Source organism: Typopeltis vanoorti, chromosome 12, assembly GCF_054136105.1.
Source record: "Typopeltis vanoorti isolate ZY-2024b chromosome 12, IOZ_Tvanoo_1.0, whole genome shotgun sequence".
In the NCBI taxonomy this organism is placed as follows: domain Eukaryota; kingdom Metazoa; phylum Arthropoda; class Arachnida; order Uropygi; family Thelyphonidae; genus Typopeltis; species Typopeltis vanoorti.
This window is the reverse complement of record NC_143560.1, coordinates 29,348,725-29,374,083: the sequence shown is the minus strand read 5'-3', so window position 1 is coordinate 29,374,083 and position 25,359 is coordinate 29,348,725. Positions and strand designations below refer to the sequence as shown.

Sequence of the window (25,359 nt, the reverse complement as noted above, 5' to 3'; positions counted from 1 at the left end):
ACAAACTAAAACCTTTTAACTCTAGAGCCCCCCCCCCCCCCCCCGAATATATGGACTTCCAAAAATACAAAATAAAATGTGCCATTACGTCCCATAGCATTATAGGATGGCATTGATTCCCCCACATACAAATCAGCCAAACATTTAGCCAAAGCGCTCACACAATACTGGTAACACACCATCACACATAAAATACTCAGCCCACTTCAAAGCCAGTATAAAAAACCTCTTACTGCAACATACTGAAATAATGGTCAGTTTTGACATCTCCTCCCTTTTCACAAATGTCCCACTCAAGGAAACCTTAGAGCTCATCCAAGCCAAATTTCCTCCTGATATCTCAGCCCTATTTCAGTTCACAATGAACTCAGGCTATTTCGTTTGGCAAGGAAAATTCTACAAACAGATAGAGGACAGCCATGGGTTCACCACTCTCCCCACCCCTGGCCAGACTTTTGAAGAGAAAGCCTTAAACTCTGCCCCACAAAAACCCACTGTTTGGCTTTGCTACGTTGATGATGTATTCGCTATTTGGTCACATGGCTCAGATACACTCCACTCCTTCTTAACACACTTAAACAACCAACACCCGAGAATCCAGTTCACCTTGGAAAAAGAGGAAAACAACAGTCTCCCTTTCCTAGACACTCTAATCACTTGCTAGCCTGATCCTTGGTTTTCTCTGTTTATAGAAAATTCACCCATACAGGCAGATACATTTACCAGCAATTTCCTGCCCCCACACACAACAATATGGAGTTATAAAAACACTATATAACAGGACAAAATTAATCTGTTCAGATGACAGTGTCCTAACCACTGAACTAAGCCACATCCTTAATACTTTCTTAGCCAATGGCTACAACTCCCAAAAAATATTGAAACCTACAAACCACAACCCCCCCCCTCTCCCCATGACACTAAATCCATTACCATTCCTTATATCTGGGGCACCTCTGAAAAAATAACCAAAATCTTAAACAAAATATGACCTGACTTCTTGTTACAAACCATATAAAAAATTTGCATTCCTTATCTGCTCCACCAAAGACCAACCACTTTTCCTAGACCTATCTGAGGTATACCAGGTCCCTTGCAGCTGTAAACTGTCCTACTTGGGCCAAACAGGCAGGACAGCCAATGTCAGGATTTCGGAACACAAAGACTACATCTGGTTTCACCAGTACAGCCACTCTGGGCTTGCAGACCATGCTCTGGATACCTGCCACAGATACGTTGGAAGAAAGCCACGTTAATACACCGCAGCAAGTTTAAATATGAAAGATTGTTCATAGAATCAGCCTCAGCTCTAAAAATCTTTCCAAACCTCAACAAATTTGGGTGCATGAGACTGCCCCAAATTTGGGAAGCTTGCATCATGAGAACATCAGCCCAACAGCCAAGACAACCCAATATAGCCCACCTAGGGGGCACTATTAGGGCTTTAGGAACAACAGTAGTTTCTCTTTTCTGCCTCATTTGCTTTTTGTAGTGCCTGTGTGCACAATGTCATAGTTGTATGTTCCCAAAAAGATGGCAATGTAACATTGCCGAAATATAGGAAGTATTTATTAAAGTTTCTTTTAATTAATATTCCAGTATACATTGTAAATTTCTTAAATAATTTAATAGTTAAAATAAAATAATCTTAATGAGAGTATTTCCAATCTGTCATGATAAACAGTGAATCTCTACAATCTTGGTAATTTGTGTGTAGTTGAATGATTAAGTAGAGGAGACTATCAGTTGTGTGTAGTGGTGTAATGTACCCTTCCATGATGACTCCTTGGAGATGTCATAATAAGATTAAAAATAATATTCTACTGAACAGTTAAAAAAAAAAAAAAAAAAATCCACAGCATCTTGGATATGCACATTTTAATAACTTATACTTGGAGTGAAATGTGTTAAAAGAAAAAAAAAGACATAATTTATGTGAAACTGGAACAGTAGAATCTAAATGCTTACTAAAAATTCTGTTTTAGTGAATTCCTTCACTATTACAAACTGCTGAAATGTTTCAACCAAAGCTTCATGATGACATGATATTTTAAGATAGTTACAAAAAACGAAGATTCAAAACTTCTTAAAGAACTTCTATTATTAGAATATCAGCAAATTTCTAATGTGTACTTTCACAGCATATCGGATACTCCAATAGTTTTACATGAAAAGTTTGCATTATTGTTAATTTTCTATCAACAACTTTCCTTCAAATTAGTCTTTTATATGTGATATTCAATTATTATCAGATCTTATACTTTGATCCTCTCAGGTACTTCTAACTGTATCAATCCACCTACATCTTAGCTTCCTCCCTGTTGTCTCCACTCACCATCAAATACCTGTTTTGCTAACCTTTTCTTTTCCATTCTGTGACAATACCACTAACTGCTCTGCTTACACATTCTTGAATGCTTGCAGTTCTCGATTTCTTTCATAATATTTGTATTTTTAATATGATTCAGCCATTAATGCCATCTGTTCCCTTCCCTAATTATTATTATTATTTTTTTTTTTTTCAGAACTCTCATATCTGTGGTTTTTAGTGTTTTATCAACTGTTTTATTTCTAGGAGATGATATTCCACCAGAAATGCTGAAGTATGGTGGTATAAGAGTCTTACAGTGACTGCACTGCATAGTTCAGAAAGCCTGGACAGAGGGACGAATCCCCGATGATTGGAGTAGAGCTCTCATAGTACACATATATAAAAAGGGAAATAAAATTGAATGTGAGAATTACAGAGGTATTTCTCTGCTGAGTGTTCCTGGCAAGATCTATGCAAGTATACTTGAGAAACGGTTGAGAAGAATTGTCGAAGAAATGCTTGGTGAAGGACAAGCTGGATTCAGGCTAAATAGAGGCTGTCAGGATCAGATCTTCACTTTACGACAAATAGTAAGCATGGGAATATAACAAAGATCTGTATTTAAGTTTTGTCGATTTGGAAAAGGCATATGACAAGGTGCCAAGGCAGAAGCTATTCGATACGCTGCAGTTATATGGTGTCAATGGGGCATTATATCAAGCAATACATAGTCTTTATTTGAGTTGTAAGTCAGCAGAATTGAAGGAAGTATAGGAAGATGGTTTAATGTTAAATCTGGTGTGAGACAAGGATGTACATTATCCCCTCTGTTATTCATTATCTATATGGATCACATTATGAAGGAAAGTGGTATTAAACATGATATCAAAATTGGAGATGTTAATGTCAGCTCTTTGCTTTATGCGGATGATGTTATACTTCTAAATAAATCCGCTACAAGTCTGCAAGATTCTCTGACTAAATTGAATAGCTGTTGTAATAGATATGGTATGAAGGTCAGCAATAAAAAGACAAAGACAATGAAAATAGGCAGAATCATTGAAAATGTCAACTGTGTTGTGAATGGAGAACCTGTGGAACAAGTAAAGCATTTCAGCTACTTAGGCATGATTTTTAGTGAAGATGGTAAATTCAATATAGAAATAGACAACAGAATCAGCAAAGCTGCTATGGTGGGAAGTCATCATCATCATCTTCCTTATACCCTCTTTTACCTTGCGGTGTCGAGGGTCCATTAATCATCAGACCTCACTTCGTTTACAGGATAAGGTGGTCAGCCTTATGCCTCGGTGTATCCTATGGCCTGTAGTGTTGAGTTCTCAAGGCCAGTTTGTCTGCTTTGCGGGATGAAAAACCCCAGAATAAACTGGGGAAAAACCCTGCTGTCCATGCCCGAGACTGGCTAACTTGGCTATGGCTGAGGAAGATCCTTCAGCTCCTCACGTCACCGACGGGAATCGAACCTAGGACATTCCTTCCCCAGGCATATGGTTGCGAAGTGCATAGCCACTAGGCTAACCGCGCAGACCGATATTTATATTAACAGATTATAAATGATCAGAACTATCTTAGCATTTCTGGTGAGTAAATTCATGCGATTGCTTCTAGGTTTTGTGAATTTTGTGGCTAAGCTTAACTTAACATGCGAGATTTGCTGCTGTAAAAATGGATTTATTGAAGTTGTGTTTATGAGAGCTTTCCTAGAAAGTAACTAATCAAAAAAAGGTAACATATTGCTGATTTTTCTATTTCAAACAAATGGTTTGCATTTCCATCTTATTATTATTATTTGGCAATATTATTATTATTATGTGACACCTACAGGGAGTTCAAGGACTCATTGAAGGATGACACACACTCTACAACTCTCCACTACTCAATCTACCAACTGACTGCAACTACACCAACACCATCTACCGCCACCCACCACTAGTATTTCCACAGACATTCACAAACATCCATGCCCACAGAAGGATTCAAACACGCAGCCTTTTGGCTGGAGTGTGGATACGCTAACCACTCGGCCAGCCAGGCCAGCTGTTTTATATGTTACCTGTTTTTGATCAGTTACTTTCTGGGAAAGCTCTCATAGGTGCAACTTCAATAAATAACATAAAATGGATTTAACTTATGTATTTTCATTAATATAAAATTTTTGTCCTAGTGTCAAGGATATCTTCAATATGATTTTCAAATTAAAGAACAAGAGCAGAAACCAGTATATTCAACATACATGATGTAGAGAGTGTCATGGTCTAGTTATATTGAAGTTCTAATAAAAATAACTAACAAGACTTAATAAACAAAAAATAAAAAAGTATAATTAAATTTAAGTTAATTTTGGAATTTGTAAAGAACTATATCCCATAAGAGGAATAATTTAAGTCCATCATTTCCATTCAGATTTTGTCGATGTAGCAAGGTCTGAACTACTCTCTTTGTGTAAAAATTCCAAGAGTGCTACTTTTGTGTAGAACCTTAATTTTCTACCAAAGAGCTCTGTGCCTGGTGGTGATGTCATGCTCCACAAGTCACGATTGCTCTAGCTCAGGGGTTGGCAACTGGCGACCTGCATGCAGCCCAAATGTGCATTTTTGGCAGCCCATAAAATTTGACCATACTTACATGACATGTGACCTGTATGTTGAATTATTTAGTGATGTATTTAGTATGATGAATTATTTAGTGATGTATTTAGTATGATGAATTAATCAGTTTAGCAAAGATGATAATTGCATTTGGAAGCACATACATTTGCAAACAAGCATTTTCTGCCATGCATTTTAGAAAAACAAATTTTCTTCTTGACTGAATGATGAATATTTGCATGCTTGGATTCGAATTGGCACCTCAGGTTATAAAGTGAATCCAGATAATTTGGCTAAGGGAAAACAATCACAAAAGTCACATTAAGCAGGGAGACACATATTTGATGCATAAACTATATTACTTTGTTTTTAAGTGATATTAATTTTTCCTTGAGTTTTATTTTCATGCTTGTTTCATATCTCGTACTTTAAATATTTCTGTGTTTTTTAAGATTGATATAACGAAAATTGATAACTTAAGTATCTTTAACTCACTATTTTCTCTTAATTAAATGCTTGCGGCCCGATCCTTAAAAATAAAAGTTTAATGTGGCCCGAGAATCTGAAAAGGTTGCCGACCCCTGCTCTAGCTCATGAAACTTAATGTAGGCTAAATGTTCATCACAACACATGGCTGCAGATCTACCTGTTTGGCCAAAATACAATAATCCATACTGGCAAGGAACCCAATACACAATTTGAACACAATATAAAATTATTTTTTGAAAATGATTTTTTAATTGTAATTTTATATTGTGTTCAAATTGCATATTAAACTCCCTGCCAGTATGGATCATCGTATTTTGGCCAAACAGGTAGATCTCTACATCATGTACGAGTTTAATTTTTCTAAGCATGTCAACTTACATACTGATATTAAAGCAGCTATGAAAGTGTTACATCATTACTAACTTCCTATTGACAATTTTCCTCCAAATGAATCTGTTATCTGTCAAGACTCCAATATTATCAGATCTAATATTTCTTTCTTCCAAGGCACTTATTGTATCAAATCTTGGTCTTCCCCTGTTTTTTTTTTTTTCCTGCCATCCTAGCAAAGACCCATTATTTTACTGACATTTCTTCTTCCATTCTGTTTAAGTGACATACCACCTGAGATTAGCTCTGCTAATGCATTCCTGAACGGTAAGAATGTCAAAAAGCACCTTTGAACAGAATTGTAGATCAGTTAACACATGCCTTGAAGAACACAAAACTTCCATCTACAATCATCTGTATGACAAGTCAGGATTAGCAAACCATATTCTGGATACTTCTTCACATAGGATTAGATAGATGAAGACATTCATATTATTCAGAAGTTGTTATAGGTCTGAGAAATTATTTTTTAGAATCAGCACCAGCTATATGAAGTACTATCCCAACCTCAACAAGTATGGGTGTATTAATCTGTCAAAGATCTGGGAGGTAATAACTTTAGTTTTCAGCCCACAGAGGTCACCATGCAAGATTACTTGCATTTCAGTTACAATCTGAATTACTTTCCACAATTATAACTGTGCTCTGAAAATGCTGGCTGAATGAAAAAAACAGCAAAACATTAGTAAGTTCAATAAATGTAATTTTTCCTCTCTTGGTGTCATTTATACTGTGAAGTGCTATTATGAAATATTACCTATTCCAATAGTACAGCATCCTCAAAAACACTTAGAGCTGGGGCTACTTTGTTCAAATTACAGGCCTTGCCAATGAACTCTGGTATCTTCACACAACACCACTTTTTTAAAGTCAATGGCTACAACCCCTGAAAATATACAAAATACTATGCAAACTTGCTCTTCCTCCAAACACTACACGAATTCTTAACTGGTAATTAATTTACGGAACCAACAACGCATACAACGTATATTAACTAAAGACAACTTCAATGAATCACCTCCACATCTCGGCAACGTCACACTACCATCCTCAGGAACACAAAGATATGGCACGTGCACCAAGGAACCAACAAAGCAAATGAGGAAGAAAGCAAGAAACCAACCTTGCTCCCAAAGCCCCAACTGTGCCCTCCCGCAGGCCAATCTGGCAGTCCTGGCAGTTGGGCCGAAGTTCCCACAATGAAAGTCTCCCAAACTTGGGGCAGCCTCATGCACCCAAACCTGCTGAGGCTAGGAACGTTTTTCAGAACTGCCGAAGATTCCCCGAACAATCCCTCGCACTCAAACCCGCTGCGATGGACCACTCTTGCCCTCCTCCAACGAACCTCATGGTGGGCATCCAAGGCACGGTCCGCCAGCCCAGAGCGGCCGCACTGGTGAAACCGGATGTAGTCCTGGTGTATACCAGGTCCCTTGCAGCTGCAAATTGTCCTACTTTGGCCAAACATGCAGAACAACAAATATCAGGATTTCAGAACACCAAGACTACATCCGGTTTCACCAGCACAGCCGCTCTAGGCCGGCAGACCATGCCCCAGACACCTGGTGGGAAGTCAGTCAATTGAATAAATTCATTTGGAATAAGAGAGAAATTAGTCGGAACACTAAATTAGTATACAAGACAGTGTTCAAACCAGTTTTAACTTATGGATCTGAGAGCTGGGTCAGAAGTAAAACACTTGACCAAAGACTAGAGACCGCAGATATGAGAGTCCTGAGAAAGATTATAGGCGTGAACAGATGGCATCAATGACAATATCATATTAAAAACGAGGATATTAGGAAAGAACTTGACATGTCAGCATCCAGGAATGCGTTAGCAGAGCTAATCTCAGGTGGTATGGTCACTTAAACAGAATGGGCGAAGAAAGATTAGCAAAACAAGTGTTCTTTGTCAGGTTGGCAGCAAAACGACCCAGAGGAAGACCAAGATATAGGTGGATTGATACGGTACAAAGTGCCTTAGAAGATAGAAGTATAAGATTTGATAATGTTGAAGTCTTGACAGGTAACAGAATGATTTGGAGGAAAATTGTAGATAGGAAGTTAGTAATGATGTAATTTTTTTCATGTAGTACTATCATATCCTGTACACCCCTTGAGGATACATGGCATGAATTTGATGATGATGATGGTAAACTAAAGTTTTTATTCAAACTCGGTAGTTGTCTCCATAATTTTCAAAAATGCATTCGGATCACAGTGTAAGCTTAAAAGAAAGGATTCCCCTCACCAACTTGTACATTTCAATCATATCTCCTTCTCCTTCTGTTCAAAAGACTTTGCAAGTTATAATCCCTCAATCTCTCCTCATATCCTCTGTTATGTTGACTGAGCCTTCTGTGTATCCTTATCCTCATTAATACAGCCTCATTCCATTAAAACAGGTTGCCAAATCTGTACACAGTAGTCCATGTTTGGGCTGATCAAGGTCTTATACAAGGAAGCCATAACGTTTTTGCTGTTCTGCATGTCTCTGTCCTCATTGCCTTTATCTGCTGTGATGTGCTTTAAATTTTAGCAACATGACCCCTATCTCCCATCTCTTTCACTTCCTTCAAAATTTCTCCTTTAATTGTATACTCTGCATTCCAACTTTGCTCACCAAATTTCAAAACTTGCACTGTGTAACATTAAACTGATAGCACCACTCACATAGTCTGTTGAGATCCTTCTGTAAGACCACATCTGCTCTGCTTCTCACTGTTCTTCCTAACTTTGCATCATCCGCCAGCAAACAGCTGCTTATCTCCAGTTAAGCTAGTCTCAATATCATTAGCATAAAAGTTAAACAATAATGGCCCCATAACAGATCCCTGTGGCACTTCACTAGTTACCTTCCTCTTCTGGAATACCAGTCATCCACATACACAGTCTGTTGTTACCTGTCTGACAGCCAGTCAGCTATTCAATACACTATTCTATTATACAGTCCCGTCTGTTTAAACTTAGCTACCAGCTTTTCATGTGGAAGTCAATGTACTCTATCAAAGGCCTTTGAAAAATTCAAGTATACTACTGTATGCACATCTCCCTTGTCCAATGAATTTGTCACCTTTTAATATGGGAGTAGGTTGCTAAAGCTTGACCTCTCCCTAACAAACCCATGCTGACTATCATGCTATTATCTACTCAGTTCTGAGTTCTAGTCTTCACCAACCTCTCTAACACCTTAACAACAACTCCAGGATCAAGTATTGGCCTATAGTTTGTAGCATCAGTCTTATCATCCACTCTCCCACTTGCAAAGTCAAACAATTTTTCCCACTTTCCACTCCTTTGGGACTCACATGTTGCAAGACATCATGACATTCATGATGTTCATTTCCTATAGCATTCCTTCAAGATGCACAGTGATATATTGTTAAGTCCTGTTGCCTTACTAACATCGAATTTAACTAATTGATCATATACTTTCTGCTCATTCACCATCAGTCCCTCCTCCACCACCACCATACCCTCACTTCAGCTTGTCATAATGTCACCTTTATGAGGGTGAAATATACTGATAAACTGCTCATTGATACTTCAGCTACACATACTGGCCTCTGAATTAGAAATTTTTATTTAACACTTGTGTTGGACCTCTTTTAGCCCAAATTATAGCACATACACTTGACATAAATTCCACAAGGTGTTGGATTGCATCTACATCCACAACATACCAGACATTCACCAGACAGCCCTTTAACTGGCTCAGATTTGATGGAAGAGGACTTTTCTCCCATTTCTGATTATCTGTTCTCAATGGGACTCAGATCCTGACTTTGTGGCAAGGGAAGTTAGTGGACATCGCTGTCATGCTTGCTGAACAATTCTAGCACAATGAACAGTAGCATTTTCATCCATGAAACAGCCATCATCTGCTGGATAAAAAGTCAACATTACGGGATGCACTTGATCAACAACAACAATGTTCAGATATTCCTTGAAGGACACCTGACCTTAAAGCAGTATCAGAGATCCCATTCCATACAACAGAACATACCCCATGCTATGACACACCTCCAAAACCTCAAGTTATGTTTACAAGGCAAGCTGGGTTCGCTGCTTCATGGGCTCTTACCAAACTCTCTGCCTACTGTCGGTACAGAACAAGGTGTACTGTGACTCATCAGATTACAACTTTTTTCCAGTTTTAGTGTCCAATCACAGTGTTCCTGACACTACTGTAGACAAACTTTGCCATTTTTCGCAGAAATCAGTAGTTTCCATGTAGGCATGCGACTGTAGTACCGATTCTCTTCATTTCCATGCACATAGTTAGATGAGATATGGGTCAGGAACAGCATTCATTAAATTCGTTGACCAGTAGTTTGTATGGACAAATTCTGTTTTCATATAAGCCTTCTCAATTGACAGCGATCTCATTCCTGACAGACTGTCTTTGGTCCACAGTTAAGCCTCTTAAACAAGCAGTGTGGGTTGAGAAACGCCAGACAGGCACCCACAAGAAGTAAAAACAGCTAGATGGGCAACCACAGTAAGTCCTTTATCAAACTCCGAAAGATCCTCTGTTTTTCCCATGGTGATCAAGACTATTGACAATTGCTGACCAGTGCATTCTTAAATAGTTGCCTAGTGATGCATGTAACCAAGTATTTTGCAATAAGCTGCATAAGTGATGTTTACTTACATCTTCATAAAAGTTTCTAATTCAGTGGCTGTTATGTGTATAACCTCTGCATCAGTTACCAATTCACCATTGTCCATCAGCATCCTCCCATAGTCATCCTTTTTCCTTCTTTGCTGCATATCTAAAAACTTTATTTATTTATTTTTTATGTTGGGCCCATACGCGAGAGGTTGGTTGATCAAACTATAGTACATTAGTACTGTGTATGGGTGGTGGGTTGGGAAAGAAGGTACTTGTTCACATTTGATTTAAAAGTCTGTATATTGTATTCCTTGGGAAATGCATTGGGGGAAGACCCATAGTATAGCAGTTGCAGGGATGAAGGAGGAGTAGAAGAAACTTGTTCTGTGGGTTTCAAGGTGCACTGTGAAGGGATGTTGAGCAGCAGCTGCATGTGTTCCAACAAGCTTAGTACTAATTGGGAGAATTATTGATGCTATTTCAGGTGAACATTTTCCATGGAAATATTTGTAGAATACATATAGTGCAGAGACCAATCGTCTGTGCAAAAGTGGGGGGGGGGAGTGAGTTGGTAAGAGATGGGAAAAAAACGTGCATCGGCCAGGAATGACCACCAACGAACTTCCAGCCAACTGGACTGCACAGCTGACCAGAAACAGACCACTGGTAATAGTATCCTTCTGTAGTGATGATTCTCATGGCCATCACTGGGTCTTATCTGCACTGAACACACTTTGACCACTAATTCTTACCTGAGGATTGTTTCAGACCAGGCATTTCCCTGCATGTGACAATGTAGCTTGATAAATCTCGACTGTATCAGCAACACATCACCACATATCACAAGGCTCACATTGTGCAAAAATGGTTTCAAAGCGCACTTCCAAGCATTTCATGTGCTCCCCTGGATGCACATTTTTCTCTTGATTTGAATCCTATGGAACATGTTTGAGATCATGCGGAATGTAACACTTGCCAATTGATACTATCTTATCACTTTCATTGACTTCTGAGATGCTATTCCGTCTAGTTGGTCCAGGATACTTCAGTTACCTTCCGTAGATTCTAGTGGAGTCATTGCCAAGAAGGGTGCAAGTATGTACTCCCCCACCACACACACTCTGTACTAAGCCCATTGAAACATGTACAGCTGCCACCCAACATCCTTTCACAGTGCACCTTGAAACCCACAGAACAAGTTTATTTTTCTCCTCCATCCCTGCTACTGCTGTACTGTGGAACAGTCTTCCCCCTGATGTATTTCCCAAGGAATACAACATACAGGCTTTTAAATCAAATGTAAACAAGTTTCTCCTTTCCCAACCCACTACCCATATATCTATTAGAGCCAAATATTTGGCTCTAATAGATTTCTCTGAGGAGAATTTTATTCGTTTTCACAAAAATAAAAATAAAAAGTGTCATCTTTATCTTTAGATAAAAATACTTTTAGAGTCATAAAGTTGGAAGTACTTCTTTAAAATTAAAGCAATATTTGAACTGAGTTTTAGTACTTTTTTCACAAGTCTTCTTTACATTTAGAAATGGTTTCCATTAAATTTAGGCCATTGATTTCAGCTTAATGTATTTAAATTGTTGTCTGTTGCATAGATATTTAATGCCTTTTTTGTTCTTATATTTGTTGTAGTATATAAACAGTAGAGTTACACCTGGTATGTACATCTTGAAGTAATTTTATTTGGTTGACATTTAATTGGGTTTGAATATATTTGAATTTAAGCATACAATGATCATATGGTTAAAATGTGCTACTATTTTTCTGTACAATTCCATTAAATTTAATTTTGATATCTATATATTAATAGCATCTGTTATTGCTAACTGCGATGTGTGAATAAAATATGGGATGAATTACAATATCAGCATCATTACACCTCCTTAACAATATTGGATCCATTGTCTCAAACTATTATGAAATATGTATATTCTACATTTATAGCATAGCAGAAAAGTTTCCTTTAATCATCTCACTTGTATTGACTCCCAGGAAAATACTCATAGCTCAAAACTATATGATTTTATTGAAAGTTTGTATCAACCAGTGTCTCTCTGAGGCTAATGAAACTTTTATTGGTAGGTCCATATACTGTATCTGATGTAAGAGAAATATGTTTAGCATCCTCAATCTTGTTTTTAATAATTACAACTAATCAGACATAAATATCTGTAAAATATTTTCTTCTAAGTAAGTTATACTGTGGAGCAAGTTTACTCATTTGCCTTGTAAATTGTTAATTTTGAACAATTATGTTTGGCATGTTATCCAGTGCAGTCATTTCAACTATGATGTAGTGCAGAGATTTTGCATGTTTGTCATCTATGTTGTATTTTTTTAGATTTTTCTTTAACATCAAATAACATTTGCTGTTTTGGTGAATTTATATTCTGATTGATTACTTGTTTTTGCATTCTAGTTTGATATTTCAGTTTCACCGTTGTTTTACAGATTCATCACTATGCTTGTAATGAATACTGTTTACTTTACATGATTAATCATGTAAAGATTTAACACTGATGTTGTACATGCATTTTTTTTTTCTGTACCACCCTGAGATATTTGCTGTTTGCATATTTTACATTTTGTAAATTTTGAATCTTTGCATAGATCATAAAAGTTCCAAATATTGCTTATTATTATTATTATTCATGGTCAAAACTGTATTCTTTTCCAGTATGTTAAGACAGATTTTAAGACTTCATAATATAGAATAACAAAAACACGGACAATGCCAAATAAAGTACCTATAGCACATACAACAAGTCTTGGTATGCTACTGTGTAAGGTAAGGGGAAGTTTTTTCCTGATTCATAGCATTTGTTATGACACATGTAAAAGTAGTTTTTCTGCTTTGTCTATTCAAATATCAAATCTTTGTAGTGATTTCCCATCAAAGCTGAATATTTGCAAAACATGGTCTGCTTTCCTTCCTTTGCAATTTGATTGCCAGTTTCTCTCATATTATTTACTAAGTGTAATGGTAGAAGGTAATTTATCTTCATATTTTCCTATTAATGCAGGTGTTCTGTTATCCATAACCCTAAGGAACATCTTGGCATTGCTCAGCAGAACTAGTATCCATCATGTCCTCCCCTCCCCATTTGCTAAACTTAAACAATATGAGCAACAGCTGCTCAACATTTAAACTGCCTTTTTACTTTTTACTTTCGGGCCATTGCTAAGAACAATACCTTGGCATTCTTTCTATCTTGATAGTGGAATTGGAGAAGGGTTAGGTTATGAATGCTAACATTCCAAAAGAAAATGACTTCATCATTTGGGATTTTTTAGACCAAAGAAAATCAGAGTTCAGAACAATTATAAAAATTTAGAGAATGAAAGACAGTAAATAAATGCAATATGATTGGCAAAGACATTTTTAGCCAAAGCAGATCAAACAGAAAGGATTCTAGGTTGTATATTTTCCTAGATACATTATTAGATTTCAACAAATGCGCAGGTATTGCCTTTATACCAAAAGTTATATAATGGATAGTTTGAATAGCTGTGATCACTAGAAAATTTGTTTAAAATGACAGGTCCAGTTTTCATGAGTGTAAGTAGTACTTATCGTTGTGCATGAATGTTGAGGCGGCCTTGAATGTTGCTCAAGTAACCTCCCCCCCTTTTTATTTTTCCTCATTGTATTATTAACACGTTCGCTGCCAACTACGAGTATACTCATAGCTGGTAAACCAGCCACACAAGCCAGCTACGAGTATACTTGTATGATGCTTACCGCCGGCAACGAGATTACTGTACTGACCTTGAAGAAGTGAAAATGCTTGGCTTGTGGAGCTAGCATCAAAACTGTGTATTCTCATAGATGGTATATGCTCTGCACAAGCCAACTACGAGTATACTCGTATGATGCTTACCGCCGGCAACGAGATTACCGTACTGACCTTGAAGAAGTGAAATTGCTCGGCGTACGGGAACAGACTATGCCGAAGTAGCGTGGCAGCAAACGTGTTAAAGTACTTTGTTTTGTGTTTTTATTGTTGATTATGTTTTATGCTTACCGCCGGCAACGAGATTACTGTACTGACCTTGAAGAAGTGAAAATGCTTGGCTTGTGGAGCTAGCATCAAAACTGTGTATTCTCATAGATGGTATATGCTCTGCACAAGCCAACTACGAGTATACTCGTATGACGCTTACCGCCGGCAACGAGATTACCGTACTGACCTTGAAGAAGTGAAATTGCTTGCCGTATGGGAACAGACTATGCCAAAGTAGCGTGGCAGCGAACGTGTTAAAGTACTTTGTTTTGTGTTTTTATTGTTGATTATGTTTTTTAGGATTGTTTCTTATGGGAAATTTTTGTGATCCATAGAATAACTGTTACTTTATGTTGTCTTCATGACTAATGGTGATGAAGAGCTAAATAAAGAGTATGAGCATGCAGCAAGAGATGAAAGATATTGCTAAAAATGCTTGCACAGAGGGAACTCAATTTCCTGTCCCTGCCTGACTTTCATAGTGCTCCTGTATACCACTCTATGCTTTTTACACACTGAGTCATTCCAGGCAGATTAAGTTGCAGTAGGACTATATAGAAGTATGTAGCTCTAAGTTGTTATGCCCTAGCTTTTAATGAACATTTTTTTTTTATAATGGATGTAAGTCAGGTGAGAGGGTAAATGAAGCTACAGCAGAAGAGCCCATACTTTATATAATCCGTACTTTGTTGCCTGCAATTTTTGTTCAGTTTTCTTCTTTTTGCATATCTGATATCTTGATCTATAAGAATTAAAGAAATTAGATACTAGAAGTCTGTTAGTTTTATTGAGTATTTCTAATTATTCTAGGCGATGAGAAAATCTTTCATTCTGTCATCTTCTTCCCCACTTCCACTATTAAGTGGCTCTGCTGCCTTTGGTTTGGCACATTAAAATGCTGGTCAGGTTATCACTACTATTTTCTGGGGTATAAAATTTCTAAGACACAAATTGTTGATATTATGACTAATAATAGTTTTCTCTGGAAAACACTTTACCAATTGCAACATTTTTACTTTATTTCACAGATGTAGTGGTGTAGAACATTTTATTTTGGCCATCATCAATAAACTTCCAGATATGGAATTTGTATTGAATACCCGAGATTGGCCTCAAGTCATCAAACACTGGAAAGAACTGCCGGTTCTATCATTCAGTAAGGTATTTTTTTTTTAAATTTAAGTTTTGAGCATGAAAAATTTCATTTTTCTTTGAAATCTCATATCATTTGCTATCTTTTCTAAGCTTGCCTTCCTTTTGATTAAATTAAGTTGTTAAATAAGTTATACACCCAACTTTTGCTTTATTTGGAATATTACCTACCATGATTCAACTTTTCACAGTGAAAGACTTTGTTAGTACCTAGAATAAAAAGTCAAATTACTTAATTTGCACCATCACCATTTCACATTCACAGATGGGAATCGCCTCATTATCTGTGTATGAGTACTAAATTGTTTGGCAGGTCAGCTGTAAAATGAGACAACGAAAATAGTGAAACAAAGAAGTTATTCTTGCATATTCCTGGAATTATCACTCCTGCAAATTGCATTCCCACTGGCATAGTGCATTACATTTGTAGAAGTAGTCATCAGATATCCGATGGTTTAGTAAAAAGACAGGGTACAGATGGCATTATCATCCACAAAACATACACCTAAAAGTTGCTGTTAAAAATATTGGTTTTAATAATTAGTTAGTGTGTTTTTATTTATTTTTTTGCATAATAGGATGATTATTTTATAGTTATATATTAATAACGTGTGTGTGGTATAAAAGTGGAGGTTATGAGTGCTTTGTTTGAATTCAACATCTGATTTGACCTGATTCAGCATCAAATGAATTTTGATGTAGCATGTGTGGAAATTTATGCATTGTGATTGTCACTAATTTATGTGATAAAGGAGATATCATGATGCTAGAATATGTGTGTGTTGATCAGGCAGATTGAGGATCATAAGATGTTGATTGTGACCAGAATTTCAAATGATGAAACAAATGAGATAGCATGGCAGGTTGTTGTGCATTATTGCATGATGGTAATAGCAGTGCAAAATATTTGTGTGTGTGTGTGAGAGAGAGAGAGAGAAAAGTGACATGAAAACATTGGATGGGGAAGAGCTTAGAAAATATTGACAATTTTCTAAGTTGAAAGTATACATTGGTAAATATAAGTAATTTGTGTGAAAAAGGAAATATTCTAGCATTATGGTATATATATATATATATATATATATCATAATGCTAGAATATTTCCTTTTTCGTTAGGAAAAATAACGAAGAAAATGAAATATGATTAAAGTAAAACAAAGCAGAAATGGAGGAAACAGGATGTGATATGTGGTGATGCTGTTATTATGTGCCAGATGAATAATTAATAAAGTATGATTTCCAAGAGTGAAGATTCATCATGTGAATAAAGTTTTATGTAATCCAGTAGAATTAATTATGTTGGTTGGAATGAATGATTTGAAAGGACAGGTATATGGTACTAGAGAAGGTATAAAAGAGTTGCTGAGTTATGCAAAAAAAAAAAAAGAAGAGCAAAAGAGTTAAAATTGTGTCTCTTGCCACAGTATGTATAGAATTCAACTGAGATGGAGAACTATGATTTCAAATGATTCACTGTTTTGGTGAAATGATATGCAGTATGTTGATATATTGGGATGGTTTTGATAGTCAAAAGGATTTTCACTTTTTTTTAATCACTTTCACACAAGGCCTGTAGCAAACAAATGCTGTGTGTAATCTGTTGATATTCCTTTTGAAGAACAAGCTGAAGGCCTTGAGGAATACCTAATTGGGGAAAGCTGTTCACAGAGCTAAGTTAAATGGAATGAACGACAAAAGATAGCTGTTCAACTGTAAAAGAATGTTGTATTGCTGTAGATTTAGCAGGAATGGGGGCATAATGGATGCTAGTTCTTCTGAATGGTACCTATAGAAATATCTGTATAAGAGTGGAAACAATGGCTAGAGAGAGAGTCTGTGAAGAGGGATCATCAGGCAATCAAACCGCACCATCCCAAATACGAGAGTAGTATTTTAAGGTTGAGAGCAGATTTGGAATTTGTACAGAATGCTAAAGGTAATGTCTTGGAATTTCTGGAACCCAAGGATGTAGAAGCAATGTGGTTATGACAGAAAAGTCTTGGCGTAAGAGTGTCAGTTCAAGGAGAGATATCTGCTGTTAACTATCAAGTTGGGTATTATCAAAAAATAAGAGAAGGAAAACTAAGTGTTTTCCTTCTCTTATTGTGAGGGGAAAAAATGTCAAAACTGTGTTTAGGAAGCATTGAAGGTTAGTAGGTTGTTATCATTGAAGGATAGTGTGAAGATCGGTGTTTAGGGAACTGATTGTAGATGACCTTGAAGATCAAGGTGCTTATTTGAGTGCTGCAAGATTTATCATAGATTCAGTAGAGTGTGCTATCATCATCCAGACAATGAATAGGATTTGAGGTCAGCAGGAGCAGTCATTTACATATGAAGAAGGGAGGTAAGAAGTAACAGCACCCTGAGGAATACCTGCATTAATAAGAATATCTGAATAGATAGTACTTCCAATATTACACATAATTCTAGTAGCAAGGCTTATACTTTGGTCATACATAACTGGTAATTAGCTTACGGAATTAACAACGCATATAAAGGATATTAATTAAAGGCAACTTTAATGAATAACTTCAATATTTTGGCAACGTCACGTTGCCATCTCAGGAACATAAAAATATGGTATGTGCATGCAGGCACTAACAAAAGCAAACGAGGAAGAAGGCAAGAAACTAATATTGTTCCTAAAGTCCTAATGGTGCCCTCTGGCAGGCTAATTTGGTTGTCTTGGCCGTTGGGCTGAAGTTCTCATAATGTAAGTCTCCCAAATTTGGGGTAGTTTCATGCACCCAAATTTGTTGAGGTGTGGAACGTTTTTTAGACCTGCTGATGATTCCTTGAATAATCTTTCGTACTTAAACTTGCTGCGGTGTATTATTTTAGTTTTCTTCCAACGAATTCTATGGTGGGTATTTAAGGCGTGGTCTGCCAGCCCAGAGTGGCTGTACTGGTGAAACCGGATATAGTCTTTGTGTTCTGAAATCCTGATATTTGCTGTCCTGCCTGTTTGGCCAAAGTAGGACAATTTGCAGCTGCAAGGGACTTGGTATACACCAGGTAGGTCTAGGGGAAGTGGTTGGTCTTTGGTAGAGAAGATAAGGGATGCCAACTTTTTATATGGTCATATATTTTGAGGATATTGGTTATTTTCTCAGAGGTGCCCTGGATGTAGGGGATGGTGATAGATTTGGTGTAATCTTTATTGTGGAGGGGAGGTTGTGGTTTATTGGTTTTAATATTTTTTTTTGGAGTTATAGTACTTTTTGGGGGTTATAACCATTGGCTAATAAAGTTGAGGATGTGGTTTAGTTCAGTGGTTAGGGTATCATCACCTGAGCAGATTAATTTTGCCCTGTTATATAGTGTTTTTATAACCCCGTATTGTTGTTGGGGGGGGGGAATTGCTGGTGAATGTATCTGCCTGTATCGGTGAGTTTTTTTGGGCCAATTTCTTTATGGAGACCTTTGAAGAGAAAGCCTTAAACTCTGCCCCACAAAAATCCACTATTTGGCTTCAATACGTGGATGATGTGTTCGCTGTTTGGCCACATGGCTCAGATACACTCCACTCCTTCCTAACACACTTAAACAACCAACACCCCAGAGTCCAGTTCACCTTAGAAAAAGAGGAAAACAACACCCTCCCCTGCTGTGAGGGGTGGTGGTGGTGGGATTGCTGGTGTATCACTCACCAGCTTGATGGATCTTTGGTTTTCTCTGTTTACAGAAAATCCATCCATACAGGCAGATACATTCACCAGTAATCCCCCACCCCCCATGGTTATAAAATACGTGGTTATAAAAACACTATATAACAGGGCAAAATTAATCTGCTCAGATGATGATGCCCTAACCACTGAACTAAACCACATCCTCAACACTTTATTAGCAAATGGCTATAACCCCCAAAAAATCCAAAAAGTACTAAAACCAGTAAACCACAACCCCCCCTCCCCTCCACAATAAAGATTACACCAAATCTATCACCATTCCCTACATCCAGGGCACCTCTGAGAAAATAACCAATATCCTCAAAAAATATGACCTGACTTCTTGTTATAGACCATATAAAAAGTTGGCATCCCTTATCCACTCTACCAAAGACCAACCACTTCCCCTTGACCTACCTGGTGTATACCAAGTCCCTTGCAGCTGCAAATTGTCCTACTTTGGCCAAACAGGCAGGACAGCAGATATCAGGATTTCAGAACACAAAGACTACATCCGGTTTCACCAGTACAGCCACTCTGGGCTGGCAGACCATGCCTTAGATACCCACCATAGAATTCATTGGAAGAAAACTAAAATAATACACTGCAGCAAGTTTAAGTATGAAAGATTATTCAAGGAATCATCAGCAGGTCTAAAAAACGTTCCAAACTTCAACAAATTTGGGTGCATGAAACTACCCCAAATTTGGGAGACTTACATTATGAGAACTTCAAAGACTACAACATTACACATAGTGAATGATCTGAAAGAAAACTGGAAATCTGGTTACAAAAGGAGGAAGGAAGGTCAGGGCAGTTTGTTGAGAAGTCTTCAATGACATTACATTGATAAACCCCTGTCAAGAGCAACATCAGGTTTCTTTCACTAAACCTTTCCATGCACATGTCCAGAGGTAAGTAATGTAGGTGAAGAAATCTGCTGTGGATCTTGGTTGGTGAAATTCATATTGGTGATCACTGATTAGTTGATGGTTCTCCAAGTGTTGAAGAATTTAACTGTTGATGACATGCAGGATGGATTATGTTTGAATAAATTGGGTGTCAGAGCCTTGAAGAAACTACTGTTCAGTGAAAGAGTGAATAGTTAAAGAAATTAGGTGTGTCTGTATAATCACATGAAAGAATGGTCATGTGCACTGAATTAAGACATAGAAATTGTGAGCATAATGACATGGAATGTGAGAGACAGAAAATGATCATGTATTAACAAAAATCCCAGAAAAGGGATGAAATGAGGATGATAGTGTGCAAAATATGAATGAGAGCATGAAAGAAGTGGCTAAAAGTAATGCGAATGATGAGGTGACAATAAGGAGTGAAATAGTGTGCTTATGTGGCATCCTTCACAGAACAAAATGAGAGCTAGAGTGACTGGTGAAATTATTGTTATGTGTTACAGCAGGCAGGAGAATGAAGAAAAAGTGAATGGGAAAAGTATGAAAATGCAGGAAATCTCTACTGTATGGAGATTTCTCACATATCTTGATGATAAGAGGTATACTTAATGAGAAAGTGATGACAGCATGTTTCCCAGGTGCAAAAATCAAGGATGTTAGTGAATCTGTTAGTCTTCAGAAGGGAGAAGTGAAAAAAAGTTGATTGTTTTGGCAGGAACAATATACAGAGCAATGCATAATCTATATTGATGTTGTCAGTCAGCAGCTAGAATTGAAAGAAATGTAAGATGGTTTGATGTAAAATCAGGTATAAGACAAGGATGCACATTTCTCCACTCTTATTCATCATATATATATATATATATATGGATCGCATTATGAAAGAAAATGACATTAAACTGGATACTAGAATCAGAGATATCAAACTTAGCTCTTTGCTTTATGTAGATGATGTACTCCTAAATATATCCAGTGATAGCTCCTGGATTCTCTAACTAAATTGAATAACAGCTGTAACAAATTTAGCATGAAAATCAACAATAAAAAGACGAAACTATGAAAATAGGTAGGAGCATAGAAAACTTAAGCAGCATTTCTCAATGGAGAACCTATAAAAGAAGTAAACTATTTCATCTATTTAGGCACAGTTTATAGTGAAGATGGCAAATTAAATTTGGAAATAGACAACAGAATAAGCAAAGCTGGTATGGTTCTGGAGCAAGTTGAATACATTTATATGGAATAAGAGAGAAATTAGCCAAAACACCAAACTAGTGGTATACAAAACAGTGTTCAAACCAGAATCATATTAAAAGTGAAGATATTAGAATGTAATTTGGCATTGTTAACATTCTAGGATGTGTGAGCACAGCTAATATAAAGTGGAAAGGTTAGCAAAACAGGTGTTTGATGCTAAGAAGGCAGGAAAGAGGAAGATCAAGGTCTGCGTGGATTGATTCAGTCAGAAATGCCTTAGAAGAATGAAATGTTAGATATGACAACATTGGAGTGCTGACAAGTAATAGACTAATTTTGAGGAAAATTGTCATAAGAGTTTAATAATAATGTAAACTTAATCATGTAGATCTGTCATTGTATCCAGAACACTCCTTGAGGGTACATATCAGGAAATTGATGATGAAATGTTCAGCAGATGCTTACTATCATTATTAACTTAGTTCTCTTCTGCAAATTTTCCCAGAATATTTCTGTATGTCTTGCATTTTGTATCTACTCTGATGTTTAGATCTCCAATAAGAAGAGTGAGCTTTCCTTTTTCTTATGTTAACTCCCTAAAGACTCAAAAAATGCCTCTACTTCTTCTTGGGACCATAAGTCATTGTCCAATTTTCCACTTTGAAATTGCTCTCACCACTTTACTCGAATTACTTGCCATTCAAAGATGTTTATCTTTGTGTTCAGTGTTGAATATTATAGCTATTCCTTCCCTTCAATTACAGTTGCCTGAATATAACATTTCACTTTCTTTATTCTTCATCTTAAGAACACCAGTTATGTCCACATAGTATGTTAGTATTTTGCTCTTCTGCTTTCCTATTTTCTGTTGATGATGTTAAGGATACTATTTTCAATTTCTTTGAGTTTGAGGTGTCTGGTAAGTAACTTTTCACACTTTGCTCTTATGACAAAAGCAGTGTCAACTCGCTTGTTTGGCTGAAGCACTCAATCAAAACATTTGCTTGTTTGAGGTTTAACTGATAATGAAATAATGAACATAATTTAGTTGTCTAAGTCTAGGATTGCAGATTGTTTAAGGGTCAAAGCCAAATTACTGGGAGAAGACCTCCACACTGCCTGTCAAGAATGTGGAGAACCAACTAGGGCTTCTGACCTAATGTCCAATCCTCTTCACGTAGTGTACCTCATTAATAGGTATTTACTAGGTACTGAACAAACAAAGCTGGGCTGGCAATTTGGGACTTAAGCGAACAAATTGTATTCTCTGTTGGCAACCACAAATGCATATGATGGTACAACATGATGAGATTTCATGCCAGCTAGGTCATCACCCAGTTAAACAAGGCCCTGTGTGTTTGTCAGGAAATCAGGACAAATAGTGAAAATTCAGCTACTAAAACAAACTTCAACTCAACATCTAGAAGAAGAAGAAGAACAAACCCAATGTCAGAAGAACTGAAGATAGGAACTGAAGATACTTCTTATATTGATGGTTCCCATCAATATAAGAAGTATTAATGGAAAGGACATCAAATTTACAGAAGAATTGGAAAAGTACTATGTGATCATAATTCACATTAGTCTCATAGTAGCCTGAACACCTCTTGAGGATACATGTCAGGAAATTCATGATGAAGTCTAGGATTGCCAACCCAACTTCCTTCATTCTGCCTCTAGATGAATAAATTAATATTCATAATTCTAGTTGTTTCTTTATTTTCTTTATGGCCTATATAGAAATCTCTTCCAGGTATATAGCTTTGATCCTTAAGTAACTTCATATACAAGTATATATTAGTATTACTTCCAATCCTCCATGGAGTCTATAGACTCATCAGCAGTCTCAGTTGCTTCTCTGCATTCTTTATGGCCCATGTATAGGTCACTTCCCATTACATAGCTTTGACTCTTAAACAACTCCATATACAATTATGATTAGTGTTACTTCCAAGCTTTCACAGAGTCTGAAGTCTCATTGCAGAATGTCAGTCACAGACCAAAATAATTATTATACCTTGCCTTGAATACAGTCATTGTTGGAGTACTCATCACCCACCAGAAAAAAAAAATCTTCTTTTCTCTTCCTAACTCACATGATTTGTACAGTTTCCAAGGCTGATCTCTTGTTCTTGCATCACTTGTTGCAATAATTCCACTATACCTATCTGACATATTTCTCACCAAATTATATATCTTATCTGAAGACCACATTTCCTCATACTGAATATTATAGAGACCCAAGACAGTTATTCACCTCTGCACTGAATGTACAGAGCTCCATATGACCAGATTTGTGCAAAGAAATCCAAAACATGAGGCTTATTAGTGCCTTATACCAGCAGTTCTTAAACTTTTTCCACTCATGACCCCTTTTCATCCGAGAAATTTTTACGCGACCCCATTTCGCCCAAGAAATTTTTACGCGACCCCGGGTATATAGGTATACAAATCAAAACATTTACTGATAATAAATCATAAGGAAATTTATTTTTAAAACAATTCTTTGGTATACATATAATTTAGCATTTACATAAAGAATTACAAACAATAGCCTCGAATCTGAATTAATTTTTGGTCGTTGCACGTTCAGAAACCTTTTACTGTTGCCAAATTTTTTGCAACCCCCACATTCGGTTACGCAACCCCCATTTGAGGTCGTTATCTCCTCATCTGTACATGTCAGCATTTTTTGCATTACAACAGCAGTTTTCGGGTGACCGTTACAACTTTCATGATGTGTCCTCTGAACTTCAGTTCCTTATCCACCAAAATCCCTAGCTTCCTCCACCTCCTGAAGAAAGTTCTTTCAACATGATAAACTTCATTTCATCTTCTCTAGCCAAAGTGTATAACTTTCCACTTAGTAACATTGAAATAACATCCCCATTCTTCACCTCAAAGAACTAACCTGTTCTAATCCTCTTTTTAACAACATTCAGAATGTCCTGGTTTGCTCTTCCTAATTTAGCATCATCAAGCAAATTCCTGAATATCTCCTCTCATATCTTGAGAGGAGATATTCAGGAATTGAACTTCCCTTGAATTCCCAAGAAATTTCCCTTGAACTATATCGTTGATATGTAACAGTGGTCCTGGAACAGAACCGTGTGGCATCCCACTCGTCACCTTCCTTTTTCAGAACACTTCATTCCATACATAACCTTGATTCCTATCATTCAACCAACTATACCTATAACCAAGCAACCATATGACTATCCATCCTCATCCTGCTCATTTTCAAGAATAGTTTATAATGTAGTACTTGATCAGATTCTTTAGCAAAATTCATATGAAATCACCTGTATAAGCATCCTCCTCTGGCCAATATATTATTGTTATAAAATGTAGAAAAGTTATTAAAGCATGACCTCTCCTTTAACAACCCATGCTGCTCTTTTGAAAGATTTCCATTCTCATCAATTTAGGTTTGTATTCTGTTCTGTAACCAGTCTCTCTAACACCTTCACCACCACACATTTTATACTCACTAGTCTATAGCTTGGCACTACTGACTTGGATTATCTCCTATACAATGGCACTATTTTTCCCTTTTCCCACTCTTCTGGGACTGTTCCTATTGCTAGACTTTTGTTGAACAACCAAGTAAAGAGCACTGCCAACTCTTTCTCACCTTTCCATGATATACATAGTGATATCCTGTTCAGTCCCACAACATTATTGAAATCAAGATTACTTAATATTCTAAACACTTCTCATTCTTGAACTGTCAGTCTTCAGTCCAGTCCTCCTTCATATTGCTGTTCAACACTATTAATCTCCCACCTGAAATACACTAATGATATACTCATTGAACATTTTCACTATATCTTCAGAAGATGTGATTTGTGTTTCATCTCTAGCAACTTCTATTTACCCTTTCTTCTACTAGCAACATCACTGTAGAATTCTCCAGAGTTTTATTTTACTGCTTCAGCCAATTTCCTTTCATATGCTATACCTTCCTAGTCTGCACCATATAATCC

The 25,359-nt window shown here is 36.9% G+C and overlaps 1 protein-coding gene across 1 annotated transcript in view; it reads left to right on the top strand.

The window, feature by feature from the left end:
• The window catches only part of LOC150100654 (protein O-glucosyltransferase 1-like), a 128,145-nt gene that overhangs the window by 26,577 nt on the left and 76,209 nt on the right, over window positions 1-25,359 (top strand). Inside the window, exon 4 of the mRNA XM_090401777.1 lies at window positions 15,465-15,597. Within this exon, the coding sequence (XP_090257903.1) occupies window positions 15,465-15,597 (133 nt within the window). The remainder of the gene's footprint in view (window positions 1-15,464; window positions 15,598-25,359) is intronic.